This window comes from Asterias rubens, chromosome 6, assembly GCF_902459465.1.
Source record: "Asterias rubens chromosome 6, eAstRub1.3, whole genome shotgun sequence".
In the NCBI taxonomy this organism is placed as follows: Eukaryota; Metazoa; Echinodermata; class Asteroidea; order Forcipulatida; family Asteriidae; genus Asterias; species Asterias rubens.
In genome coordinates, this window is record NC_047067.1 from 9,963,788 (window position 1) to 9,984,406 (window position 20,619).

General features: G+C 39.0%; 1 protein-coding gene across 1 annotated transcript; it reads left to right on the forward strand.

Moving 5' to 3' along the window:
- The first annotated feature begins 138 nt into the window (after positions 1 to 138).
- LOC117291498 (protein PAT1 homolog 1-like) lies at positions 139 to 16,442 on the forward strand. Its single transcript, XM_033773244.1, has 18 exons — positions 139 to 317; positions 3,085 to 3,151; positions 3,634 to 3,779; positions 4,728 to 4,832; positions 5,056 to 5,247; positions 6,560 to 6,810; positions 6,845 to 6,858; positions 7,123 to 7,687; positions 8,086 to 8,166; positions 8,681 to 8,894; positions 10,668 to 10,800; positions 11,394 to 11,494; positions 11,822 to 12,036; positions 12,777 to 12,978; positions 13,303 to 13,458; positions 14,575 to 14,672; positions 15,191 to 15,340; positions 15,817 to 16,442. Exons 1-18 carry the CDS (start codon positions 279 to 281, stop codon positions 15,845 to 15,847), a joined length of 2,760 nt encoding a protein of 919 aa, XP_033629135.1. The 5' UTR covers positions 139 to 278; the 3' UTR covers positions 15,848 to 16,442.
- The last annotated feature ends 4,177 nt before the right edge of the window (positions 16,443 to 20,619 follow it).

The window sequence follows — 20,619 nt, forward strand, 5'->3', positions numbered from 1 at the left end:
CTTCACCAAAATAATTGTTAAAAAATATTACAGTATGTCCAAAGCAATAAATAATTGCACAAATAGTAAGCATCTTCAGTATTGCACCCCTACGTTGGTAATGAAATATTCCCATCCTTACCGTCGGATTTTCCAATTTCTAACACACATTTTTAGTGTTGTGTGTTTACCGCGCTGTGCACGTTTTGAAAGTAAAGAAATCTCACACTCTACACACATGACACACTCAAGTTAAATAATTTCTGAATGATGAAATTGAAGACAACCTGTCTACCAAAATGACTGACTTCATGTTTGGAGACGTACCGGATATGGGTGTAAGTTACATTTCAAATAAGTCATCCATGTTTGTTACCTCATCTTCTTGTTTAAAATAATAATACTATAGACCTTGAATGAATTCAATTGCCATTACTTCACTTGATTAAAACACTGCATTTCACTCCAGTCTCACTCTTAGTTATTTCCCCTTCAATTTCTTCAGTGGATAACTTTCCGTATGGCGCCACCACTTTTTCACTCATTTTTACAAAAAGGGATGTATCAATCCGGTAAATTAGATACTATTATTTTGTTTCGAATGAAAAAGTGGTGGCGCCATACGGAAACTTTTCCGTAGAGGTACGACTTACGACACGAGGACCGTCACAATGTCATCCATAATGTTGTTGTCAACAGTCGGCATGGTCGTGTAAAAAAGGAGGGTGAAGAAGGAAAACTGGTCTCTTAAGTCCAAGCAAGTAAGGCACGCTACAAAGCATTTCACTACAAAATGTAGCTGAGCCTGAGTGGAGGAGGGGGATTAGCATGATGATGATGAGATAGTTCGCGATAACATAACCCTCCTCCGGACGTCTGCCAGGCCAAAGGGTTACGAGATTCTCTCGAGCGGCAAACGACAATCTGGTCCAACACGTATAATTTCGACAGCTAGTCACCAGTATTTGCCCCATTTTTACCACTTTCAAAAATCATGACACAAGTTCTAAGGGCATGATCTTAATCCTCAATGTCTAATGAACACTCAAAACACCATTGAGAAAATATTTTTGAAGAAAAAGGACAAAAACTTACCAGATCCCGGAGCGAATTCCTAGGTTTATATTTTGAACCTGTCGCATCGCTTTGCAAACGCTCTATTTTTTGGTCACCAAGCGCTGAACCGCAGGTACCAGCCTATTGGATTGACAACCTGCTGAGCCGCAGCCGAGTTGGACTAAACCATTCTGTAAAAGGGGTGCTGTAGTGCATGCGCGCCAATGAGTGAACGGCGGGCCATGTAAAAGGACAGCACACACGCACTGCCTTGTAACACCCCTTTCACAGAATGGTTTAGTCCAACTCGGCCGCGGCTCGGCAGTTTGTCAATCCAATAGGCTGGTACCTGTGGTTCAGCGCTTGGTGAAAAAAAAAGTTTTTGTCCTTATTTTCAGAATGGTGTTTTGAGTGTTCATTAGATCGTGCCCTTGGAATTTGTATCATGATATTTGAAAGTGGTAAAAATGAGACAAATCTGGTGACTAGCTGTCAAAATTATGCGTGTTGGACTAGATTGTAGTTTGCCGCTTGAGAGAATCTCGTAACCCTCTGGCCTGGCGCCCGTCGGGAGGAGGGTTACGTTATCGCAACTAATGATGTTGTTTGTGTGTACTGCTATGGCCTGAAAATATGACGTCGCACTTCGACTCGAGGCTCGGGAATTATGGCAGATATTCAGCCTTGAACCTACATCAATCCCCGTCCGTCCAAAAGCACCGACCATAATACTAATACTAAATAGCGCAGTGATAATGATAACATAAATAAAACAGTCATTCTATCTATCTATCTTCCAAAAAGTATCCCCAGGCCTGATACTTCACGGAGGCAACGGAGGCGATTGCCTCCGTTGCCCCTTGCCATTGCCTTGGTGTCCTTGAAATGCTCCAGTAGAAATTTACCATTTCCTCATAGGGTGCCCTTTGCCAAAGAGAAAATGCCTTGGTGCCCTTACCCTTTCTGAAACGAAGCATACAGCCCTGTATCCCTCCTGAGGAGTATAGTCGTTCTTGGAGGGTGAGTGGGTTCAGACGGCTCCAGAAGATCTCCAGTGACTTTAGGAGCTGAAACCAAGGTGGCTGGTAGGGCATTTCATATAGGGATGACACTTTGGAACAACAGTGCTATTGTGTGAATTGTAGGTGGTGGCCTCTAGTCCGGTTTGATGAAGATGGGTGTAAGTAGGGTGGTGCGGCTGAGACAGCAACAACAAGACCGTGCACAATCCAATATAGCATGAGGACTTTGCTTTGGGCCCGGTGTTCGTAGAGAGATTGCCATTGGAGGTTTTTCAACATCTGTGTGACACTGTTCTTTTGGTTGAAGTCGGCCATCACAAATCTTGCAGTACGCTGCTGTACTATGTCAATCTGGGAAATCAGGTCTTGGGTGTGTGGGTCCCATACGGATGACGAGTACTCAAGGGTGGGACGTACTTGTAGGCCTGTTCCTTGAAATGCATATATTATTTTGCACCCTGCATGCAGATTGTGACGACAGAAAGTGCAGCCTTCAAACATCACCTGGCTTGGACCAATCAAAACACAGTTATGAAAAGCTTACTTCACTGCACGTTTATCCAATGCAATTATTGTATCAAATGAAAGCACTGGTTCTGTAAAACCAATTTCATTAATTATCCCTGCGGATGAAGACGGAGACCATGTTATTGTTATTCTTATCAACAAAGTTGGCAATGTGAGAAGTAATTCAATGTGGATAAACAAATATGCAAAATTGAAGTGATCCCGAACTGGTCAAAAGACTGGACCCCCTCTGCTTTCCAATGGAAGTGCCCTTTTTGCCAACTGAAAATGGCCTCGCCCTCTCAAAGATTAATCATTCCAGATTTGGCATTCATCTTCAAAATGTTGCATACATGATGTATGCCTAAATCAATTCTAAACAAAACAAATCAATGATTAATTTAGCATTGCAAATAAAATCTAAAATGAAACAATAATATTTCGCCTCTATATTCAAAAATCCTTGAAATGTTCATTGTTATAACATTTTTGACCATGATTTTTGTGTTTACGTTCAAAGCCGTTAGAGGAGGGACCGGATGACTATGACGAGTTTAATGACGAGACCTTTGGAAGTGTACCGGAAAGTAAGTACATGTAGGATTCCCAGGCCTAATACTTCATTCTTAAAACGTTCCCATAGAAATTTATAACTTCCTCATTCCTCATAGGGTGTCCTTTACTACCAAACGCCTTGGCATGGTGCCCAGTTGCCCTTTCAAAAACTAAGCATACAGGCCTGAATGATCATTCTCAAGAATTCCCAGTCACCTTAAAAAGGTTACTTCACACAATGGTGAAGTAACCCATACCACACTCTCCTGTTGTTCAATGTATTGGCCACAGATTGTCACTGCAGAAATTGACCAAGGATGGGAACCTGCCATATCTCGTCCAACAGTGATGCTGGCCCAAATACTAGTTAGCATACAATGTGCACAAAACATGCCCAGTCCAATATCCTGATGTGCAAAATTGTTGTTTTTTTTTTTTTTGTCCCCTGCTCTTATTTGTCTCAAAAAATTGAATGTATCAATTATTAGTTATTGATGTTTTTTCTCGTTTAAAGTTGACAACTGGCAGAACACACATGAGAAGTTCAGCACAGGATATGGGAATGCAACAGTGGATTTTGAGGATGATTTTAAACCAATCAGGTCAAAGACGCCTGATGACTCTGGCTGCTATAGTGGGGAGAGGGGTCGAACTATTGAGGTAAGACATTGTCACAAGTTGTGCCTACATATAGCAGCCGGTTTGATCACTGCTTGTCAACTAATTAGACTCTTAAGAGGACATACCCATTGATTCTATCCTTCCAAAATCTGTCTATTGACCCCTTGCACGCCATCACTTGTCACAATTTTGGTGGGCAATAGGTTTACGTATAAATGTCGCCTAAAATACGCACTTCACTGAATAACCACGGCATCTTTGACCACCAAAAAGGCGCATTCAAGATTATTCTGATGATGACGTCAGGTGAATTGGGTCCATTGACCCTTTGCATGGTGTGGAACGCACCTCTGCATATTGTGCATCTGCCATTTCGGCCATTTTGGGAGACATTTCCTTTGCGTATAGTTGGTGGAAGGATGGGCGTGTGTAAGTGAGCTGTGTGTCCTGAAATGGGTCTTAGTCAAAATCAAGGACTGACGACTGAGGGCATCTGTGACTTTTTGTTTGTTGATGTATTTTTCAAAATAAACACATTTTTGATTGAATTTTTGAATTGAATTGGCTGTTGGGATATGTTTGGTGTATTAATTTCATGTGATTTTGGTTTCAAATCGACCTGTATTTCACCTGAAAGAAATTTCAAATTTATCACACATTAAATTGCTGTGGCCAAAAGTGGTATCAACTGGTTGCGGTGTTAGCTTGATTTCTTTAGTGTCTACTTTTTGCATCGGGGATATAGAATATAATCTGTACTAAACCCTTTCACCAAATTAATGTGCACTGATGTGCACTAAACACTGTAACTTCAGTACTTTCCCGACTTCTCTGAACACAAATCCACAGCATGTCACTTATGTGGGATTCGAACCCCATTCTTGTATTGCTAGACTATCTGTTTTACCACTAAACCATCAAGCTAGCCTGGCAGCAGTTAACCGCATGTGATTTCTTTACATCACCTTGTTTTGTTTTTTCTTTCAGGAGAGCTTTGAGAAGAGCATCAGTAAGCTAGTGTTGGACGATGAGGAAGAAGATATGTATGGGCCTTCTCGCTCGTCAACAAAGTCTCAACCTATTAAAATTGGAGTAAGTTCATCTTACAGACTTCACATCTTGTTGTTGATTCAGTTATATAATTGTAACCAATCTGACATCTCCACTCACAATGAGTAGGGATTCATATCATGGCTAAAAAATCTACAAAAGGTACTTACTAAACCCTTTAATTCTGAGGTCTCAGATTCAGGTCCTACTCAAGTAAAGGTGTCTTTGGTTCAACCCCAAACTAATGATTTTATTTCCCATGCAGAGTGATGGAGCTAACATGTCCCAGCTGTTTGGGCCGTCCTCACCACCAGCTCTCTTTGATCCTCAGGAGTTCATCTCACCGGGTAGTAGGAGAAACATCTGGGGCTCGCCGACCCCAACCAACACTGCCATTGCAACAGAGCAACATCTCAAGTCCATACTTAATATCCGTCCCAAGGAGGAACACTTAGAGGTAGGATGATAGTTGTTGGTAACTCCTTAGTGGAAGTACATGTACTAGGAACACTCTTCATTCTCCTGAAGACGAGCAGAGTATACTGTTGGAAGCGTTGAGACCAAACCGGCTGTTTTCAGAGCCAACACTCCGTCAAAAGAGATTTTCAACATGGTTGTACCCAAAAGTCTACTATTCACATTTATATTTGTAGTTACTCTTACTCTTCATATGGTTTTATTATGTTGTTAGGGTACACACACTTTGTTTCGAGTGCACAATCTGAGAAGGTTTCTCAGATTCAAATATCGGCATAAAGCTGATATCTTTTTCTATAACCACATTACTTCAAAGTGAAATGGTTCTCAAAATGCTATGGGGAAAAACCCTATCCTTCTAATCAAGTAAGTTTTCATTGCCACTAGTTTTAAGAGTCATTACCAAACGTATACCTTCCCTTTCAATGTACAAATGCATAAATCAGGTTTAGGCCTGGGGGATTTATTCGAATATATCCGGTTAATGGCGAATAGGTTTTCCTATCCGTAACCGCGAATGCCTTTTTTTTTCTTAACCGGATATTCGCATAGGGCGCGAATAGCTATTTATAAACCGGATAGTTCTGTAATTACAACCAAGTAACCGGATATTCTTTTAATATCCGAATATCCGCGGACGTCGGGCGACTACTGAAATGAATGTTTTGTCTGAATCCTTATGAAACTTCTATTAAGACAGCATAAAACAGCATAAATTAAGTATTTAAACTATGCTCACCACCGTGAAGAGTTAAAACAATGACATTTCTGACGGTTTTTTTTTCAAAGATTACGAAAGTTTTCCTTCACGTAGAGTCAATCAAGATCAAAAGAAAAAGAAAATCGCCATCTTTAAATTAGATCCGGTTATTTTTATGAATGAACCGAGTGACACTGTCGAAAACTAATATCAATCCGCTCATACGATCTCATTCACAAACGAACAGCGCCCTCTAGCGACAAAAAAACTATTCGAATATCCGGTTAATTTCGGATAGTTGGCCAGCGGTATCCGAATATCAAAATTTCACTATTCGCCCAGCACTAATCAGGTTCTAGCCTTGGGCCTCCAACATAATAGGTATAACGGTTTGAAAGTGTAAATCCTTTTTTTAAGGATTTAAGTTTACCTTTGATGGAGTTCCAAAGCATGTAACTTAATGGTGCGAATGACTCGGTGTATCTGTGAATGAGTTCCAAAGCATGTAACTTAATGGTGTGAATGACTCGGTTTATATGCGAATGAGTTCCAAATCATGAAACTTAATGGTGTGAATGACTTTAAATTTCAGGAGCAAGCTGGAGGAGAGCCAGCAAAGAAAGTGTTCACCCTGGAGGAGTTGGAACGCAACCTGACCAGCAGAGCGCCCCCAAAGCGCACTGTATCACCGATCCTCGGCTCACCACCCATGAGTCAAATGATGCCAGTCGGTACCCCTCCACAACATTCATTTATGCAGAGGACACCTGCTGGTATTCTGCACCAGCAACAGCATCAGTTGAAACAGCAACAGCAGCAGTTACAACAACAGCAGCAGCAGCTGTTACAACAGCAACAGCAACAACAGCAACAGCAGCAACAGCAGCAGCAGCAACAAAAACAGCAGCAGCAGCAAATGCATTCGAAGGTATGAATCATAAAGAGCTGTGTACAAACTTTTCCTGCACAGAGTTTAAAATAAATGTTCTGGGCACACTTGCATTAGAGGCAGGATATTCCTCCTACCTTTGTCTGTCTTCCGCAAGCCCTTGTGCTCAATAGAATGTGCATACTCTTTTCTTAGGAGTATGTCTGACATTTTCAGCATTTGACCTTGTTATTTCGTGTTGACTTTGTTAACTCAGCAGCCCTCAGGCCAGCAACCTATGACCTCTCAACAGCAGATGGCATCCTCCCATGCAGTACAGCAGCTCGTCCAGCAGATACATCAATCCATAGGCGGGCGTGTCTCACCTACTCAGATCACCCAGCTGGTGCTAAGCATGCAAGCAGCAAGCGGTCGTGCTTCCCCCAACCAAATCAGACAGCTCATCATGGCGTCACAACATGGTAGTGCCTCACCTTTTCCTAGACCCATGGGACCGGTTGTGACGCCCACTCCCAAGGGTATGGGCCCCTCTCCGGGGATGACGCCCAGACCTGGTACACCACGCCAAGGGGGTCCACCTCGTCCGGGTACACCCATGCAGCAGCAGAGGATGGGATCACCCATGATGCAACAGCAGCAGCGTCCCATGTCACCCATGATGCACCAGCAACGTCCAGGCTCACCGATGATGCAACAGGGTCGACCTCCCATGATGCCGTTCTCACCGGGTGGTATGATGGGTGGTCAGCCCCCTCGCACACCCCATGGAATGCATGGCCCAGGACCTCACAGGAATTTCAATACCTATGGCCTTACACCAATGCATCCACAGTAAGCACACAAATTTGTTTCTAAATTATTTATCTAGTTTATACTAAACTGCATACAAACTACTCCATGTGTGTTTCAGGGGTACTAACTTAAGTTTTAGGTAACATGATAATTACAATAAAGCAGTGTTGGAACTAGTTTCTGCTGCTTCAGCTGTTGATATGGATGTTGTTTACCATTTACCATTGATCAAGCTGCAGCTGCCAGTTCGGACAGTTATCAAAAAGAACTTGACAAATAAGAAAAGGAAATTGTGCTTCATAAGATAATCTAATGACATTCAGGGCCCATGGGAGCTTCTTTTAGCAGGGGCAACATGCTGAAATTTTGAAATTATCCTGCCCCATATTCTCATGGCTAAGTATGTCTTTCTTGTCTTCCTTCTTTCTTGCATTCAGGATACCTCCAATGCGACCTTTCTCTGACCCTGGTATGAGAAGAAGATTCCCATTCAATGCCAACCAGAGGCCATACTCACAGTAAGTTATTTTACGTGCATTACACAACATCCAGGACTAACAGTTTCACTACCTATTCAAAGGCAATAATGGTTAAGTGTCTTGTTTAAGCACACTAGTGTCATGACCAGGACCTAAGCCCATAATCTGCTGAACAGAAACACCAGAGATTGCCAAGAGATTGACGAGTAATGGGGAGAGGTTGATGGTATAAAACATTGTGAGAAACGGCTCCCTCTGAAGTGCCATAGTTTTTGAGAAAGAAGTAATTTTCCTCGAATTTGATTTCGAGACCTCAGATTTAGAACTTGAGGTCTCAAAATCAACCATCTAAACGCACAAAACATCGTGTGACAAGGGTGTTTTTTCTTTCATTATTATCTCGCAAGTTCGATAACTGATTGAGCTCAGATTTTCACAGGTTTGTTATTTTTTGCATATGTTGAGATACACCAACTGTGAAGGCTAGTCTTTGACAATTACCAATAGTGTCCAGTGTCTTTAACTGACAACAAGTTTGGTTAACTTTCCACAGAACCCCAAATCGCTATGGCGACCACAGACAGCAGCAGCAGTGGCCTAACCAGAACCAGAACCGGTTCAACGATCGACGGTTCGGGCCGGGCGGCGATGCCAATGTTGATGAATATGCAAATCTGATGACACAACGTGAGAAGGAATGGGTTCAGAAGATTCAACTGTTGCAACTCCAGAGTAATAACCCAGATGTGGATGACTATTACTATCAGGTAAAAATCTCATTTATTGCAGATTTGCGTTCTACGATATTGAAGTGTGTCAAAGCTTTGGTACAGGTTGTGTATTCACTGCCAGCCCTGATACTTCACGACGGCAACGACGGCAATTGCCGTCGTTGCCCCTACCGATTGCCGCAATGCCCTTCAAAAAAACAATTTTTCACGGCAATGATTGCCGTGCCCTTTTCTCATCATTGCCGCCGTGCCCTTCGTCCCGAAAACAAATGGCATTCAACGTTGTCAAAGTTCGAAAATAAGCCAAAAAGTCCCGATGTCTGTGTAAATTTCACGCAACGAAATATACCCCAATTTCACGCACGTAAGGCACAACAGCAGATTTCAGGCCCGTTAGTCGTTGTTCTTTGCGTGCGACAAAAAAAATACTCGAAACATCGAACGCTAGAGGGCGTTTCGGAACAGAGCGATAGCGTGAGATTAAACGCCCTCTAGTGGTAAAATTACGCGAACCAACGCTAAACGCCTTGAGAAAAAGACTCGACGTGTCTTTGCATGCTGGGATAGTGGTTTCCCCCATGCTTGGTACATGTGATGTACCATCATGTACAGCATAGGCGTCGCGCACCGCATGCATTTATTCTGTCAACATCGTGTCAAAATGGAGCAGTTACGTGGGAATTTTAGCGTCTCTACGAAAAACTACACAAAAATTATTTATTGTGTGTTGTAAGTAGTTGTTCTTTATTTTGTTGAATTAGATGAATGCTTTCTTTTTTTCATTGGGTAACAGATGGTAACAGTTAGAAAATGGAAAAATTGGAAGAACTATTTTTTACAGGCAACTCGGAGTTTTTTTTTCAAACTGCCGTCGTGCCCTTCGCAACTTTTTATGATTGCCGTGATGCCCTTCCAAATTTTTGAAAATTGCCTTGGTGCCCTAAATTTTTACAAAAAGTCAAGGCAAAACTGCCGTGCCCCTTAAAAGCCGAAGTATCAGGGCTGCACTGCCAATAATGTGTCAGTCTCTTTTGAATCTTGTCAACCTATGTGCTATCAGTGTGAGGCCCACATTCTTAATGGTAGACTTTTGAACACCAGTTGGTAGCAGACTTGCAAGGTATATTACCATTGTTGGCATAGTTCTGAGTATGCGCACATTACCGAGAACGATGGATACACCTGGTACATGTAAGTCTACTGCCACCTAGACACTTTCAAAGTTTCCTATTGGTGCTGCATATTCAACCACTGCGGGGATGTACTCTTTGCCGACAGATATAGTTTTAGCTTAATTGAGACCTGGGCCCGATTTCATTAGACTGTAAGCACAAAAAATTGCTTAGTTCCAAAAACGTTTGCTTAGAAAAAATAGTTTTGCAGCCAGAACACCACACAGTTACGATTGCTGCGACTGGTACCACAGCCGTTTCTTGCTTAGCTAAGACATTTGCTAAACAAAAGTTTCTGCTTAACAGCTTTATGAAATCAGGCCCAGCTCCTTTAAGTTTCCTCTACATAAACAGTTTTCCACCTGCCTTAAGGCCGAGTCACACTGCAGCGAAAACAGTAATGATCATGACGCAATGAAAACGCATTCTATTGGTTGAATTGCTTCACGCAGAATCGACGCACGCTCATTCAACCAACAGAGTGCATTCTCTTTGCGTCGTGATCGTTATCATTTTAGTTATCGCTGCAGTGTGACTCGGCCTTTACTTGGCATGAGCTATGTTCTCAACTTGTCCATCCCACTTGAAATCCTGTTGAGTTTGGTACTTAACTAATGACAACCCTTGACTTGTGCAGGCGTACATGCAGAAGAAGCAGGGACTTGAGGAACAGGGAAGGGAAGGAGTACAGGGAGAAAAGAAGAATAATGGAAAGGATGCCAGCAAGATTATCCCTGCTAAGATATTAGAGGCTAGAGTCTATCAACCAGGTAGGTGCATCTAAGATGTTGTATTTCACTGGTTCACATTGATCAATGTTAAAGGCACTGGACACTTTTTGTAATTACTCAAAATAATTGTCAGCATAAACACCTACTTGGTTACGAGAATGGAAGAGGTGTTGACAGTATAAAACATGGTGAGAAACGGCTCCCTCTCAAGTAACGTAGTTTTTGAGAAAGAGGTAATTTCTCAATCAAGACTTCAGCCCTCTGATGTTGAAGTGCATGTGCCATTGTTTTGGTGCATCCAATTGTTTCAGTTGTTCATGTTAGGGTTAAGTAGAGAGTTGTGTTATTGCTCCTGCCTAGTATTGGATGTGTGATCTTGTATGAATTCAGTAATATATTTAATATAAAATGCGCCTGTGAAAAAAGCTGTTTTTAGAAAGTCTATTTTAGAAACTCAAACCCAAAGCAATATATGTAGAGCCAAGAGCACAAGTTCTTTGTATTGACCCCTGCCAGCAATGGCCTGTATTAAATATATGTAATGCCATAGTAGGCACAACAAGTTGCTTACGGTTAAGCAGCTCTATGAAATTTGTCCCTTGATAAACTGTTGCTTGACTTTGTATTTATAGCTCAATTTGAGGGTGCTTTGGGTCGAGTGACGTCATCTAGTGTTAATAATCCAAGGCAGTTGATTGACTTCCACATTGAGGCTCCAGCAGATGAAGATGAGGTAAGAGTGATCAACAAAGGTATACTTTCCCTTTAATTAAGATGGTCAGTAAGGTGTCGTTCACAATCACCATTTTCACATATACCAACCCCCACTCCCTCCCAGTGTACGGTTTGTATGCTTGTGAATATGCTGCTAATTGTGAACAGCCCCCTCAGAACAAAGAGTGAGACAATTTTTTGACGAGCAAAACATTATTAAGAAAATTCCATTTATTATGTGAATCTTAAATCAGTGAAATCATTTGTTTGAAGATGTGACAAAGTTTTGTTTCAAATTCATCTCATTTGGGAGTAATCAATTTTTGACAATGTTTGCACCTCTCAGAATGCCAAACCCAGTGCTGCTAAAGAGCAGAGTAAGAGACGTCGAACCTTACTGTCCATCGAGAGAGTTTACGGCATTCTACTTCAACTAGACGACCTTGAGAAACAGGTATTAACATTACCTGAATCTGATCGTGGCACGTTGATTGAGAAACGACAGAACCTTGTGAATACAATCTATACCAGCTTGAAACCTGAGACTGTCCTCTGTGATAGGTAAGTACTGAATAGTCTGGTGCATTAGAACTTTTATCTTTTGTTTATACTTTTGTTCAGTTTTATGATGTATATTTTACAGGGATGATTCAGACTTCAGACTTTCTTTGTAATTAAGCTGTGCTTGTCTCACATTGAAGTATGTCATGCTCTTTGATCTACTTCTCAAGCACTGAGGATACTGTTTCCCCCAAAAGCTCCTTGGAATCTGTAACTCCAGGGGTCATCAAAAGGTGGAATATCCATCATTTCAATGTCGCCAATGATTTTATGGTGATCTTCTTGTGATTATATTTTGTACATTCTGTAAAATGTATTGTGTCACAATTTTACCTATTTGTTAGCTGAAATTGAATTTGCTGAAATCGAGTTTGTTTAGTTTAAAAATGTGGACAATGAATCCAAATCCAAACCAAATTAAACCTTAAACTGGTTCTCATTGTCTATATTGTAATTGTTTAAACGTCTCTATTATCTTATTGTTTTAATGATGTATTTTGGTAAAGTAATTTTTGTATTTTACCAAATTAATACTTCCACTTGTGTGATTTTCTTAAAATGTACTTATGTACTCCTGTAGTTCGGTGTTGCTATATTATGTTTTTATACGTGTAATTTTGAACACTATCTTTCTTACCTTATCATGCCACATAATTCAGCTTTGTGCTACCAGTTTTGTTTTTAAATACAAATGTTTGTTTAATGATCAATTCCATCTGTCCCACTATCTTTCTCTCCAGACCTTCAGATGATCACTTTATCCAGGTTCTCGCTGTGCGTAAAGGCAGGAAGTTGGTCGCCAGAGTCCTGCCGCTCCTGGACAGAAAAGAAGCCCAGTGTGTGATCCAGGCAATCCTTAGAAATCTTAGCTTCCTTCTCAAGAAAGAGTCTCAAGAAATGCAGAGGGAACTAAAAGATGTGCAGAAGGGAAACGTTCAAGAGGTAAGACTTGGGTTGGGTTTGGAAAAAAAACGCCATTAGCCCCAAAAGCAAAGTTAACAATTGATGTGTCCACATGTTCAATATCCATACAATAAATGGTTCATGAAAGGGTTACACCAACTTCCAACGTTGACCCGAAGGTAAAAGTCCATGAAAGTCCTTTATTTGCTTCTCATACGGTCATTGTTGAGTAAATGAAGACATATTGTCACTGAGAAACAACGAAAACAAACAGACAGTTATTAAGAGAGTTTTTTTTTTTTGTATCTCCTATTGCTGTTTATATCAATTTAAATTAATCCATACTACTTCCTTGTTTGGCAGACCTTACCGAAACTCATAATACCAGTGTGGCGTTGCATCCAGTCAACAACCCTGTCGGAGCTTACCTGTATAGTCAAGCAATTAACAGCAGGAGCTAGTGGGGTCTCCCCACCCCGACAATACAGCTCAGTTATGTCACTCCAGCTACAAAGCAAGGTATGTCTAACTAATCCCCACCCCCTTTCTTACACCTGCCCTACACCTATGGAACAAACTGCCAGAACAAGTGAAATCATCTTTTTCTTTAACATGTTAAGGCTAACCCAATAGAATAAAATAAAATTAAGACACTGGACACTATTTGTAATTGTGAAAGACCAGTCTTCTGACATGGTGTATCCTAACATAAAATAACAAAACTGTGAAAATTTGAACTCAATTGGTTGTCGAAGTTGCAAGATAATAATGGAAGAAAAAACACCCTTGTCACTCGAAGTTGTGTGCTTTCATGTTTGATTTTGAGACCTCACGCATGAGGTCTCAAAATCAATTCAAATATTTTACTGAGATATTACTTCTTTCTCAAAAACTACATTACTTCAGAGGGAGCCGTTTCTCTTAATGTGTTATGCTATCAACAGCTCTCCATTGATCGTGAACAAATAAGATTTCATGCTACCAATTTTTTTGAGAAAAACCAATAATGTCCAGTGCCTTTAAGACGGATATTTTCAATTAAGTATTCAAGTAAATGGTTTGTTTTTATCCTTCAATGTTTTCTTATATGTGTACATGTACATACATATTTTGTTTGTATTTTTCTACCACATGTTCTGTCTTTTTTTCTTCTTAGCTTAGCCTTACGTTTCATCTTTGGTTAATGTATGTTAATGTTCGTATTTAGTGCACTGGATTGTGCACTTATAAGTTGTCATTATTATTGTTATTATTAACTCAACTTCTTTCGTGTCAAATCATAGTCCCCATGTATATCTTTGTAATGTAAACAGTAATTAGCTGAGCTAATTTATTGAATAAGTTTGTTTGTTCTGTTTTTCTTTTAAAGCCACTTCACTACAAGCCTTGGCTGATTAGAGTCGTGCCTTCACAGTATTTTGTTTATATTTTGTTATGTACTTGTTCAAGATGGAAATAAATGTTATATTGAAATGGTTTGAACATTAAAAATCTTTAGTGCATGTCAAAAGTTTAAAAACACTAATAATTGAAGGGGGCAGGCGTTTACTGCAGTGTGTAGCTCAACATTATTTTTAAAACATCAAACAAGAAACAAGATATTCTTAACATTTTCTTGGTTTTCATCTTGCCTAGTTTGGTGTGTCTATCGTGCTGTGTCTGCTTAGTCAAGGAGAGAGGATCTACACCACTACATCAATGGTGGACTTGGAAGAAGACACGCAAAATGATTGGTAAGACTTAAGGTGAACCCCTGGCTGCCGCTTCCCAGGTTGTATCATAGACTTGTGTGTGACCCCTAGCTACACGGCAGTTAATGGTTGTATGGCTTCCGACTAGCACCTCCGAACAACGATATTGACTAACGGGGAGACCGTCAACATAAGGGTTGGATAGCTCAGTTGGTAGAACACTGGCACGATAATCTGGAAGTTGGTTCAAATCCTGCTCTAGGCATTTCTTCTTTCTTCAACCCATAATCATTAAAAAAAATTCTCAGTCAGTTTCCCTTCCGGCTTATTATTTGATAAAAATAAAAAATTAAATTTTGTAATTAGTCATTGTTCATACTTTTAGAAAAATAATTGTTTCTGTTAACATTTCAAAAAGTTTCAGGACTAAAATATGCATGAAACGCTGTCGATATTCATTTCCCGCCGTGTACAATTTAATGAACCATGTTTTGGTGGTATTCCCGTCTCGTATAACATTATTCTCAGCAATGTGTTTGTGCTATGTGTTTGTTGTACAGGGTGGATTGTGTGAATCAAATTGCTAAAGACATCTGTGTAGTGGACAGCGACTCCATACCACAACCTCTCCTCATGTTCAACAACATCCTGCCTCACTTTGCACGCTTTGTCAGCAAGCAGACATTCAATGCACTGGAGACCAGACTCGGGTAAGATAATGTCAGTGTGTGGATTCAAACCGGAGAGATAATGTGAGTTTGTGGATTCCAACCTGAATATAATGTCAGTTTGTGGATTCGAACTGGAAACCTGTGGTTTAAACATCATGGTGCGTTACGGGCTGTGCTGCTCAGTTTTGTCGGAGGAAGTCCTGTGATCATGAATACTTTTGTTGTGGACATATGTGTACAGGTCAGTTGCCAACACGGAAAGAAGTTACCAGATTGCAAAAATAAAAAACAAATAAAAAACTTCTAAATTCCTTGATTTTGATCAGCCTTGAACTCGTGGTGCTCCAAAGGGACTTAAAACTTTTGGAAAAGTAGATATTTAATTGTTTAATGTGGCAACAGCAAATACTTTATAATTTGATATGTTCCTGCACCTTGATGTCTTAGATGTAATGTTGGTATGGGAATCCTGTGGGTGCTCATTGATTGATCGTAATTTTCTTTATTTATTACAGATCGATTACAGAGGATAAGATTGGCAAGTAGCTACACTGATCCCCCTATCCATTGTATATAAATCCTTTCTAATACAACATCCAATAATACATGTATTCTCTTTTTTTTGTAAAGAAAATCATCGAAAAGGTAATTAAGTAACTTGCTTAATGGGAAGTCTGAATCAAATCTTACACAGAAACATACATTCCATTGAGGTAGAATAAGCTTGATTTAAACAATGTGCCTTGCAAGGCAATTTTTAGAAGCTTTTTTATCACTGATGTTTCTTCAACATCCAAATTGATGAAATTCATTGTATGGTTTGTTTCTTGTAACTCGTGAAGTGTCCCTGGTCATTTGAAGCGGCACAATGTTTGTACTGTGTATTGTAAGGGCTGGTCAAACAGGCACTATTTATAATGCATTTGTATTGGTTACATTACACCATGTGACCATAATTTGACCTTTGTGAAAGTTCAGGTTGTGACCCAAATAAAGCTTGAGATGTAAGCTTTGAACTTAATGTAGGCCTTGACTACACTCTAGATTTTTTATTTGGAATATCTGGGCAAAAAAGAGAAAAACAAAATTAATTTTACAGCATAAAGGGTCTGGGTACCTTTTGTACAACACAACACACTAAGTCCACAGATTTACATTAACTGACACGGTTTGAAGATAATGATGGTAGAAAGCTTCCCTTAAAATATTACTCGCTGAGAGGTGTGAGAAATTAGTAAAACCTTGTCATGAAAATAAGTTGATTTCAACAAAATAATTTCAACAAAATAATCAAGAGACAAAATTATTTTAGCAGGTACAACATATTTACGACACTCTCCTGAAAACAAAGCTCTGTGATTTTCACTTTTCTTTCTCAAAAACTTGTTGACTAAAGAAGCTCAAACATCATGTGACTCAGACACAGAGAACCCTTCCCATCCATGGAGGTAATTCTAATATCAAAGTTTTCACTTATTACAAAAAAGCTACAGCTGAATCATAAATTTCTACAAGTGTTCATGTAGAAGCGGAATCATCTAAGATTTTTACTAAGGAAAAGGTCAAAAGTGTGTTTAAGATCTTAATGTTGTTAAATCTATTTTTACTTAAAATGTTTTGAGAGCGATCAAAAAGTCTGCACAATGATAACTTGCAATTCCCCTTTTTTTTGTATAAGTTATTTTATTGTCTGGTTGAGAGAGTCTAGTTGAAAATAATTTAAAGTGATCAAATAACTGTTTCCTACTTGTAGTGAGAAATGAGTTAGTGATGTTTTTTTTAAGGATCCTTATATCTTTAATATGACTGTTTTTGGATGTGTTAATAAATAATATTTTCAACACACCTGGGGCCGATTTCATAAAGTGGGCAGAAAATGCTGCAAAGCAAATTTCTATGCTAAGCCCCAAAATGATGAGGCACAATTCACAACGGTGTAAACTTGACTCCTGCCTGGTAATTAATGTCTGCCAATCTACATTTTTCTGTGCTTAGCAAATTTTTGTGCTAACAGGTTTTATTAAATCGGTCCCTTGTAACAAGCAAACATATTTAAGGCATTCACTCTGTATGTGATTGGGAGTGTCTTCATAGATCATGGAAACAATTTTTGTTATAAAAAAAAGTTGCATTTTTGAAATTAATCAAAATAAGTTCGGATCAGAGCTTAGTTTTATTTCTAGATTGTCCTTGCTGCTCATCTGTTATTGTACTCGTCAAATAATAAGAAATATGTTCATGAATTTATTCAACTGTTTTATAGAGCAATGTAATTCATTATCAAACTAACAGTTCTCCTCAAGTTTTACTGATTTTGTTTGTTATTCTTAGAGGTGCTTTTGCCTGAGGTGACTTTATTCCAGGACGGGCAGAAAACGTGTTGTTGTGAAATGTTCTGTTTTGAAGCATGAATTCCCTCTACAATTTTCTTTTTTCCCCTTCATAATGTTAGAAGCAAAACGAGAAGGTAAATTCATTTTATTTGATTTACTTACTATTATTGCCAAATTGAAAACAGTGTGTTGGAATTGTGGTTTTGTAAATTTCTTGAGATGCTCATGCCAAAAATTATTCAGTAAGGGTTTAGCACATCCAATCATGTTGGCTAAGACACTGGAGCGAGGGTTCAAGTTCTGGTCTTGACACATGGGCAAGGCACTTTACTGTAATTGCTTCACAGTGCATTTTGTCCTTATTCTAGGACGGCTGCACCTGCACCAACATATTTTAGGAATACATACCATGACATGTAAAATGTCTTTACTTATAGAATAGTAACTTTGGGAATGTGTAATGTAGAATGTTGATTTTGAGTTTCTATCATTTATACTTGATTGATTTGATGGTAAAGAAAGCTTCGAATTTGATACTGATATTGCTTGAAACAAGAAGATAACTTGTTGCATTTGTTTTTCTTCCCAGTATTTCTAACATCTTGTTAGTCTTTGTCAATGTAATGTCAGTGTCTGTCTAATATTTTGTATTTGTTTGTTCATCGAGTAGAGGGGTCGACTGGTTTTTTTTTATAGTAAAGTATAGAAACCAACCTTTGACTTGTCTAGAATTAGCCAGATACTGTACTTAGAAAAAAACAAATGCTCATTGCATGCTTGTTTTTAAGCAGTATTTAACGAAGAACAGACAGTAAATATTACTGTTACTAACTGGATCAAGTGCGCATCAGAAGAAATCACCAGAGGTTTGGCAAAGGGAAAGAAAATTGCGCTTACTTTTTTTTTTTTTTTTGGGGGGGGGGGGGACATTTAAAAAAAAATGCGATAAAATGTTGTTATACAAACTTGGATTACAATTTGAGGGTAAGGTATTTGAACTGTGTCTTGTTTTATGTCTACATTTACTTTGAGTTTTGGTATACATTCTACAATAAGTTAAGCAGTTTGTTTTGCATTGGTTTGTGTAATCAGTCTGACATTAAAGTAATGGTCAAAATTATATAGCATAGAATTGTGTGTATTAATTAAATCATAAAGATGTAAATGGTTTTTATTGGCCAAAATGAATACTAATATTTTATTTTCAATGTACTGCAACGGTTATCTTTATTAGTGTTTAAATATTCAAACACCACACTACATTTGTTACATAATTGTGGTATTAAGAAGTTTGCATGTTTTTTCTTTTGGTTGTATTGTGCATTGAATTATTTAAATTATTTATAATTTGCCAACACCAACGAGGTGTTTCGTTTGCTACTAAGAAGAAGTTATTATGCAATTATGTTTGGTAACTAGCCTCATTTCAATAAAATGATAATAGATATCGTTATCGCACCAGACTGCCTCTCATTTTCATTGTTTTCTAATGGTCCAATACGTCTGAAGTCGTCACACGTAAATCTTGCTTGCACCATTTTGGAAGCTGGCTTGCCTTTGTCTAAACAAACCGCGCTGGTTGGCATGGACGGCCGAATGTTAGCGAAACATTCAATCGTGTTTGTATTTCGACACAACATTTCTGCCGGCTTTCGAATGGCAAAAAATACACGAAGTGATTGGTTGCTTCATTTTGAACAAATTTAACACTATTTTCGGATATTTGTGCGACACTATTACAAACCATGGCTATCTGTTTTTGCTTTGCAATAATGGCTTCCAACCTTGGTTAGAAAAAAAAAACCTCGGACTGTTACTATTTTGATTCCCAAAATGGCAAACTATGGTCAGACTGGGTGGCCGCGCACTATGTCCATGCTAGGATTAAAGGTAACTTGGTCATTGAAGTGATAGTTTTTTCCCTTCTGGATAAATACATAGGGATTAAGAGGCATAATTGGTTTTCAGATGAGCATATTCTTTATATTCCACGCTTGATACCTATTCATTGTAGGAGATCAATAATCAAGCTATGTTATCCTTAATTGCAGAAAACCCCCAATTCAGAGGCAGCCAAATTTTAATTGATGATTAAATGTTTAAATGTGTGCATGAACTCTGGCAAAACGGAAATAAAACAGAATTTATTACATGGCACTTTTACAAATAAACACTTCTCGGACAACAGTGGTGATGCAATTTGTGTGAAATTTTAGATAATAAGTTTGTTAGTGTTTTTCTGTGCCCCCCCCCCGACGGGTGTCATATCGTAGTTTAGCAGATTATTCCTAGTGAAAATTGGTCAGCTCTTTTTCCCCAGTGCGATCTCATCTGGTATGGGTTGATATATTACCGTAATACAGAACACGTGAACTTTATGTGAAGGAATTGGCGGTCCAAGGACTATGATATTATTATTAAGTACATCCTTGACTCCTGGTTGTTTAAGTGAGGATTGTTTAGACACGAACGTATTGATTTATTCATACGGTACCGAACTCTGTTGAGTAAATGACCTACCGTGTTCATTTTGATGACGGCAAACGAATTCCAAGTCTGCGTTGGGGAAGAAAAACAAATTGTGAAGTATAGATATTTTGAAAGAATGTTTCACTGAGAGGAGTGAATGAGACCGTACGTTTTTATTAGCTTAGGACATAGACCTTCCTCCATTCATAGACCAATATCATTACGTAATTATCAGATTGATTAATGCTCTTTTCGTAACTATAAAGGCTTACATAAAAAAGCCTGAAGTTAAAGATGGTGTGTAATACAAACAAATACTGGATCGTGTTTTTTTTTATCAATAAGACGCCATACATGTACCATGTTATCCTTAAAGCCATTGGACACTTTCTGAACAGAACAAAAATTAAAAGTTCACAGATTTACAAATAACTTACAGGGTTTACAGAAGGTAATGGTGAAAGACCTCCCTTGAAATATTACTCCATGAAATGATTTACTTGTTGAGAAAACATT

What these genes read in the sequence shown, in the direction of transcription:
- LOC117291498 (XM_033773244.1), top strand. Translation starts at nt 279, where the DNA reads ATGACTGACTTCATGTTTGGAGACGTACCGGATATGGGT. An exon ending in CTTACACCAATGCATCCACA is followed by an intron (nt 7,688 to 8,085) that starts GTAAGCACACAA and finishes TCTTGCATTCAG; the next exon opens with GATACCTCCAATGCGACCTT. An exon ending in GAAGACACGCAAAATGATTG is followed by an intron (nt 14,673 to 15,190) that starts GTAAGACTTAAG and finishes TTTGTTGTACAG; the next exon opens with GGTGGATTGTGTGAATCAAA.